Source organism: Filicampus tigris, chromosome 9, assembly GCF_054856515.1.
Source record: "Filicampus tigris isolate MCC_2025a chromosome 9, RoL_Ftig_1.0, whole genome shotgun sequence".
In the NCBI taxonomy this organism is placed as follows: Eukaryota; Metazoa; Chordata; class Actinopteri; order Syngnathiformes; family Syngnathidae; genus Filicampus; species Filicampus tigris.
Window position 1 is genome coordinate 6,680,397 of NC_141225.1, and position 8,414 is coordinate 6,688,810.

At 41.6% G+C, this 8,414-nt stretch overlaps 1 protein-coding gene across 12 annotated transcripts in view; it reads left to right on the forward strand.

Moving 5' to 3' along the window:
• The window catches only part of anks1ab (ankyrin repeat and sterile alpha motif domain containing 1Ab), a 53,450-nt gene that overhangs the window by 31,087 nt on the left and 13,949 nt on the right, over window positions 1-8,414 (forward strand). For all 12 annotated transcript variants that reach the window (XR_015088085.1, XR_015088086.1, XR_015088084.1 and 9 more), the window contains 6 exons: window positions 229-402; window positions 1,822-1,959; window positions 2,516-2,587; window positions 2,664-2,747; window positions 2,824-2,961; window positions 5,577-5,753. Coding sequence is in view for 9 of the 12 variants with exons in the window: in XM_086040154.1 (XP_085896280.1) it covers window positions 229-402; window positions 1,822-1,959; window positions 2,516-2,587; window positions 2,664-2,747; window positions 2,824-2,961; window positions 5,577-5,753 (783 nt within the window). In the remaining 3 variants the exon portion in view is untranslated. The remainder of the gene's footprint in view (window positions 1-228; window positions 403-1,821; window positions 1,960-2,515; window positions 2,588-2,663; window positions 2,748-2,823; window positions 2,962-5,576; window positions 5,754-8,414) is intronic.

The following is an 8,414-nucleotide window of genomic DNA, read 5'->3' on the forward strand; positions in this document are numbered from 1 at the left end:
CCAATTTTTGACAATGGAAACACAAAAAACAAACCCTCACCACTTGGTAGAAACAGGACCATTTAAGACCAAGAAGACAGCCAGTAGAAAGTTCGCATTGTCGTAACCCTCATAAAGAATCGCTGTTGCATTGTTGGGGATGAATGTTGGATCGGGATCAGGGAAGCTGAGGGCGACATGGCTGTCTAAACATTGTATCATCATGTGATGATGTTTTATGCCTCTCAGTTCCACGACCTCCTGTCCCAAACCACTTGCCCCCTGGGCCAGATGGACCCCTACACCAGTCGCTCAATGGACATGCTGCTGCCCCTGGCCGAGGCCGACCGGCGGCGGCGAGGAGGACCGGATCAGGACTGTAGCGTCTCTTTGCGTTCCTACTGTGAGCGGCCGCGCTCTGTCGTGAGTTCCTCCTTTGGTTACATCCTTTTATCGTTTCTTTGTAGTTTTACAACCACTTGGAACTTTACAACTTGAGCACACCCCTGTTCAAATGCCAGGCTTTTGTGATTAAATAAAATATTTCAAAACCTTTTCCACTATTATTACCTGTAGAACTCAACTTATTTTATAAATATATTTTCAAGTGGCAATTTAAAAATAGACAACTGACATCATGTAGCTGCACAAGTGTGCACACCCTTGGCGAATATTCATTGAACACAATATCCTGTAGGTCTTGATAAAGTCAGAATGCTGTAAATGGCTACCAGTGAATGAGTTGTTATTACATTGTTCATTTTGCATTGTTGTATTCTTTATTTGGATAATTATTCACAACAAATTTTGTTCATTTAGGTAAAACAATATATATTATATTAACTCGTTTATATTATTATAATTAAATAGTATTAGTAGTATTTATTATATTATGTTTAGATACACATTTTCATTGATTTTTCTTAAAATTCAATTTTAATTTATTTAAATGATTTGATCTAGTTACATATATAATGTAGGGTTTATATGTTAACGTCTCCAACAATAACCAAACATTACAGGCATGAAAAAGTAAATAGTAATAATAATGATCAAATAATTAAAAAGTAAAAAATAATATGTGTATTATGTTATTATCAATAGTATTGCTAATATTGATTGAAATAAATTTTGCTATGATGCATTCTTTTGAGGTTTTAACAATTCAAAGATGAAGCTGGTGAAGCCGCACAACATTCCAGTCAATGCTTCCGTCCTCACAGATGTGTCACATGTGTCAGCGAAGCCCTCGCTAGCGAGTCGTGAACCCGACCAACATCTGGGTCCCGCTGTCATGAACTCTCACAGCTCTTACGTGACGGCTCGCTTGGTCCTCAGGTGAAAGTGCTAAGAATAACTCCACCGCCAACGTCAAATGTTAGTGTTGGCTAAAGGTCAAAAACCGCCGCACAAACTCAAACAGTCACGCGTGCGTGACCCCCACAGGAAATCTTACTCCTCTCGCACTACGATCGCTGACATCAAACATCCATTTTCTAGAGCGCTTGTCCTCCATTAGATGGGCTGAAACCTATCCCAGCTGACTTTGGCTGAGAGAAACGTGATATGCCCTGGAGTGGTCGCCAGTCAATCGCAGGACACCCGTCAACAAAGAAATATTCACGCTCATATTCCAACCTAAGAAAAATTAAGAGTCTTCAATGTACCTAACATGGAAATCTGAGTAAGAAGAAGATGAAGTCCCAAGAGATTTCGCAGGGCCAGACCCGAGATTCGACCCTCAAAACGTACTTAATAGGCAAACGTGCCAACCACTATGCCACCGTGCTGGCCAGATATCAAACATTCAGAGTTTATTCATAAATGTCTGTGTCAATCCAGGACCGACAGAGCGAGCGACACAAAGATTCTCGCGTGAACCTGCGGCCGCCGAGCCACTCTGCTACCTATGCCACCGTTTCTGCTTGGCACCACCAGCCTGAGAAGCTCATTCTGGATGCCTGCGGGTACGAGGCAACTGTAAGTCACTTATAACAAAGACGAAGATTTTTTGGGGGGGGGGGGCACGCGGTAGAATGCAACCATTTCTTCTTGAAAGTAGGAAGGGTCGCAGTGGGACCCAGTGTAAATGCTAAACACACTTTTTATACACACTATGGGGACAATACAATTATACTGTATTTTTGATGGACAAATTCATTGTCAAGAGCAGGGTGGCAACTGGGGTGGCAAGACATTTGAAAAGTGGCAGTTGCCACCCCTTGCCACCCTGTAAAACCGCCTATGATCAGAGCTAATACTTTCCAAATCTCCAGGGGACAATACAGGCTAAAATTCTGGTGTTTGTGTTCAGGACTCCAAAATAAATCTATTTTTACCAGGGTACACGGGCTCGTGAGTTTCATTGACCCGACTGAGGCCCCTCCAAAATGCAATTCATTAGTCGGAATAAGAATAAACAAATTCAAGAGGACCCTGGTTATAGACAATGCTAATCAAAAACAGAGTATTATCTTATTTCATGTTTTATTATCATATCGATGACACGGTCTGATCTGATGTGTTCCAATGGCAGTACTTAGGTTCAATGATAATCAGGGATCTACGGGGGATTGAGTCCACACAAGATGCCTGCGCTAAAATTAGGGCAAGTATTACTCAAAACATATACAGTATATTTTTCAATGAGCATTATTTAAATAAGGATAGTATTTTCTTTGCAGAAATCGAAGGATTCCAGGAAGGGTCCTGTTGTTATTCTGTCCATTACCTACAGGGGGGTCAAGTTTATTGACGCGGCCTCAAAGGTAAAACAAGGAACGTCCGGGAGAGCCTATCGGTCATTCGTTGCGTTTATTGATTCTTTTCCATCTCCTCCGTCAGACCATAGTTGCAGAGCACGAGATCCGGAACATCTCCTGTGCCGCCCAGGACCCGGAGGACCTGTGCACGTTCGCCTACATCACCAAGGACTTGAAGAGTGGCCACCATTTCTGTCATGTCTTCAGCACAGTGGAGGTGGTAAGTCCTGGCAAACTGGAACCTTTTGAAAATTCCGCCCCAAAAGACAGTTTCACTAAGCAACATGAAATTTGGTAGACCAGATCAGACCCAGCAAAAAAAGTCTCAATAAGCCATGCTCGAAATGAGATGTGTCCAAGCAGCATTTTTACAGTCGTTATGGCAATTTCTATGGGTACTTCAAAGACAAACTCATCCTATGGTTTGTACAGTTGCTACCATGTATGTTCGACACATAGGCGGCACGAGAGTTTTTGTCAACGTCTGAGCATGCCATCCAAGTTTGATGACTCACCATTAAACACGAAACTAACAATGGCACTCCAAAATTCATCCCCTAAATTCAGTTACACTTATTGTAGCAGCATGAGATTTGTTACACATGTCTATCATGAGCGGACCTCCAAAAATGTCTCAAGAACCCACGCCCTAAAGAAATGAGCAACTCTGCCAGTTGGGTTTATAAAGCGATCATTTTAGGAGGTGGGGACGAGGGCCCACTCATATTTGCTTGCAGCTTTAATTAATATTATTTCCGAGGTCCCACTGTGAAAGAAGCCTGTAGCTTCCTTCCTTCCTTTGATTGGATTGATTAAATTGTCTTCCCTGATAAGCTTGATGTTAACATGTACAACAGAAGCTCAGCTGTGGAGACATCCTGATTAGTCACAAATCTCAATTTAATTTCACCTCAGGCCTGAGCTATTAAATATTGGGTCTTTTATAATGAGTCGTCAAACCTTGTTGCCATGCTTCACCCACAACAGTGGTAGTGCAGTGATGAATATATATATGGATATATGAATAATAATGAACTCTGGTTGTTTACTTTTGAAGGACCATTGTAAAATGACCAGAGCTGGGCATATCGCCTATGTGATGGACCGGTACGCCTATCCGCCTATGATGGACACCCATTTTGTAGGCGATAAACGATAGATGGGAAATTTAAAAAAATAGTCGGAAGCCCATGTCTTTCCGTCTATATAAAATAGTCAATTCTCGCGGTGAGGCCCCCTGCTAGGCGATATTTGAAATGAAACACTCACCGTGGCATGGAAGCCTCACAGCGGCCGGACTAAATGCGCCTCCCTTAAATGCGGCGAGGCTTCCGAGGTCCTTAAAGGTACATAAAGCTCCAAAAACATCCTGGTGGGTGCTGAAAGGAGACACATTTAGTTTGGTCGCGATGAGGGGGGGGGTAGCGATAGTTTGTTGAAGTTGGTAGTCGGAAACACTAACAGAAGCCTGTTTAAAATGATAGTCGGACCAGCCTATCTGTGATTACTATGAAATGCCAGATAAACGGACAGCGGAAGGGTACCTCAGCTGTAGGCGGAAGACGATAAACAGAACGCAATTTTTTCGTAAAATGCCCAGGTCTGAAAATGACCCTGAACTGGTTGCTTCATGTCTTTTCATCCATGGGTTCATGAGAGTTTTTGTGGGTCCAGTAGTCATGATGAAAATGTATACCGAAATTCATATTCCTAAGTAAAACAGGTCATGGGGACTGAATTTTGGAGTGGTATTATTACAGTTTTGTGTTGTGAGTCACCACACCTTGCCGCCATGCTACTCCCATCAGCAATAACAAATGAAAAAATTGTTGCCGTTTATTGTTGGCCATGTGTCCAGTATACTGTAAATGGTTCAAATTTGGGAACAATCACACTAAATTTCTAGGAGGAGTTCACTTTTGAAGGACCCCTGAAAAAGGCCAAAAATATTCTAAAATGGATGCTTCATCCCAAAATGGCAGACTTTGTTTTTCTTCCCAGGCATTGGTGTTTGAGACTTTTTTGTGGGTCTACTCATGATAGACATGTCAGCCAAATCTCACATTGAAGTGAAACTGGCTTCGGGAGCTGAATTTTCCCCCCAAAATTCTCTGAGAATCCTGAGATAATTTTAGATTTTTTTTAACATGGAAAAGCCCTAAAAAGGTGTTTTATTTGGCCTAAGAATAATCGCGACAAAGGATCGAAGCAGTGTTATTTTCATCAACGATGACGTGATAAAAGTATTTCGTTAACGCCCCTTTTTTATGACGATAACGAGACGATGACGAGATAAACGTGGCTCTTTGATGACTAAATATGACGTGACGTATATGAGTTTTCGTTGACGAGACGATACTGGACGAAAATACCGTGTGGTCTGTTCAAAATGCATGACCGGAAACATTCCGATTTTAGAATGTCGCTGCTAAGTTTTGAATCCTCGTTAGCCGCGCAGCAGAAGCACAGGCCCGGCACACTTTATCTGTGTGTAATGTATAATCCTTGGTAGATCTGGAAGTCTTTGCTATTGGGTGTAAACCTTGTATGTTTATTTTTAACTAAAATTGACTAAAACTAGACTAAAATCTTTTTGAGTATTTGTCGACTAAAACTGCATTAAAACCTTTTTGAGTATTTGTCGACTAAAACTAGACTAAAACCTTTTTGAGTTTTCATTGACTAAAATTATCATGTGACTAAAACTAATAAACATTTTTTCCCAAAAGACTAAGACTAAATCTAAAATGCCTGCCAAAAACAACACTGGATCAAAGCAACTTCAACCTTCATGTTCGAGGCAGTATATAACCGATACACAATCTCTCCACACAGACGCAGACGTACGAGATCATCCTAACTCTGGGCCAGGCCTTCGAGGTGGCCTACCAGATGACCGTGCAGTCTAGGCAGAGAAACTTCATCCCTCATTCGTCCCTGGGCTCCGAGGTCGTCGAGACTAAGAGCAGCCGGCCCGTGTCGCAGGCTTGGAGCAGCATGAGGAGATCAGCAGTAAGTCGCGCCCCACCAACAAAGTGAGAGTAGAGGAACTATTTTAATTCAAAGGAACAAAGGAGGTCACAAGGGATTATTGCTAACAAATTAACTGAGCTACCACCCATTCATAAAGTGAGTAACAAGATTTTTTGTTCCTCAGTATCTTATATTATATTTACCTAACGGCTGCTATACGAAAGATTGACTTTGTCAGATTCATCCTCATGCGTCACAATTGAGTTTGCTCAAGTTGTTGCCCACGCTGTTGACACATCGCAATTTTCAGCCAAGTTGGCCTGCCAAGCATTGCCACTCCACCGGCTCATTTTTATTGTTCTAAAGGGGACATATTATGGAAAATAGACTTTGTAATGGCGTGTAAACAAATGGTTGGGGATCTAGATTGCCTGCTAACCCATCAAGTGTGAAATTGCACAAAGAAGCAAACCTTTCGTAAGCTGCCTAGTTCTGACAATGTAACAAAGCGATCTTAATTGTAACTATACGCAACAAACCAAAAGGTAAGCAGAGCTGCACTGTTGTGAAATGCTCAGATTAATGCATTAGCGCACATACTTCACGTTTGTGTACGGATTCACACACTAATTGACAAATATAATTTGGCAGTTAGGTGAAGTGCGACCTCCATGAGTGAAAATCCAATCCATGGTTTTACTAACTTTACAGTGGCTAGCGTTATTCGCATTTGCTTTTTTAGATATGAATACAAGTACTTGCATAATAACATGCAGTGTATGTTTTTTGCACCACATACAAGGATGCACACACTAATTGACTAGTGAAATCCGGCGGCTTGGTGATGAAGTGCTGCCTCCATGAGTGAAAATCCAGTCCATGCTTTTACAGTTTTTAATGGATGCTATCTTTTTCCTTCTCACCGTGGGCTGTCGCTTCACCAATGAGTGGTCGCTTGCCTCGTTGTAACTCATTAGCTCCGCCCAGCAGTAGAGGGGAATGTCGGGAGCAGTCTAAAAAAAAAAGGCTGATTTCTGAGCAGTCTAAAATTATTTAGACACATTTGGAATTGATTTAAATTAAAAAGCAAAGAAAACACATAATGTGTCTCCTTTAAAATGAAGTGGGCAAACATGAGGTGGGTCACATGTTACAGGTGCATTTCTTATTTGCGCTTGCTCAGTTCTGCATGACGGGACACCAAGATAATATACGGTGATCGTAAAGGGACAAAAGGCCTCGTGTTTGCAAAGCACTCCATTAGAAAAGCCGTGAGAAGTAAAGCAGGGTACAGACATCATGACAGTTTCCCTTCATTGTGATCAAAGTCATGTTATCGGAAGTCGCTAAAAGATTATCTATAGTGATTCGTAACCGTAAATGTTAAACCTCTTCAATATCCCAGATGGCAAATCCTTTTTGTGCGTGTGTGTGGTCAACACAAGAGTTGCCGGGCAACAGTTCCCATGATCGTGACCTCAAAGGGAATGAGAGCCAATTACGAAGCTCATGCTGTTGCCGGACACAAATAGAGGAGAAACTGGTTGAGCTCAGTTTTTGTACTATGGGTCTCACGAATCAATAACCACAATATAAATGACAAGGAAAAGCTTGCCACCTCCCAAAAAGTTAACAGAGCTAATACCGGTAGTTTTCCTCGCTTCTTCTTTCCCCGTTGAAATGAATGGAAATGACATGAATTTGTTCCAGACCACCCTCAAAAAAACAAAAAAAATCTCTAACATGTTTTTAATGAAAATTACATCCCTCTATAATATTACACAGAGCTGGGGCAATGCCCCCTGCTGAGCAATATTTGAATCGAAAGACTCACCATAACATGGAAGCCTCACCGCGGCTCAATGCGTCTCCCATTAGGTCCTTGTAGGACTTTTGAGGACCTCGGCCGCGTCCAAAAGGAAATGGAAAACCGCACCGTGGCCATTGAAGCCTCACTGCGAAAATAGACGATAGACGATGACATAGATGGAAAAAATGGGTTTCCGACTATGCTTAGTCCGTTAATTTTTTCAAGTTTCTCGTCTATCGTTTATTGCCTACAAAATGAGCGTCCGTCGTAGGCGGATAGACGGACCGGTCCGTCACAAAGGCGGAAGGGCCAGCTCTGATATTACACATTATAAAAACATTAAGCAATGATGGAAATGGAGTTAAGGAGAATTTAAAAGTATTTAATCACACTTTATCCCACACATTGTGCTGCTCTTTGGTGTGCGTGCCTTGGCCACCTGGGGGCAGTATAAGAAAGACATGTGGATATACTGTAGTGTAGACTGAGCTCCTCTCTCGGCTTCTCAGTGCAGTAAGTAATATTAGTCTTTCTTTGCAAAGGATGAAGAATATATGCCTTTGACTATTGTTAAATTGTCTGCAAGTGTGACCTGCTGCACCGTTTGTGTTCAGATGTCCGTCGCTTAAAGGGAAACAAAATGGCCACATCGATGCTAACTATTAGCCCTTGTACCAATGGTGTTTCCCATTTTATGCTAGCAGAGGCTATGTGATTGTTTCAAATATCCATCCATCCATCTATTAGGCAAGGCAAGTTTATTTGTATAGCACATTTCAGGCACAAGAAAGAACATAAAACATCAAAAGCATTACTGAAAGAGAATTAAAACATTGAAAATTACAAAAATCAAAATCATGTAGAATAATTTGATTAAAATGATTAAAAGC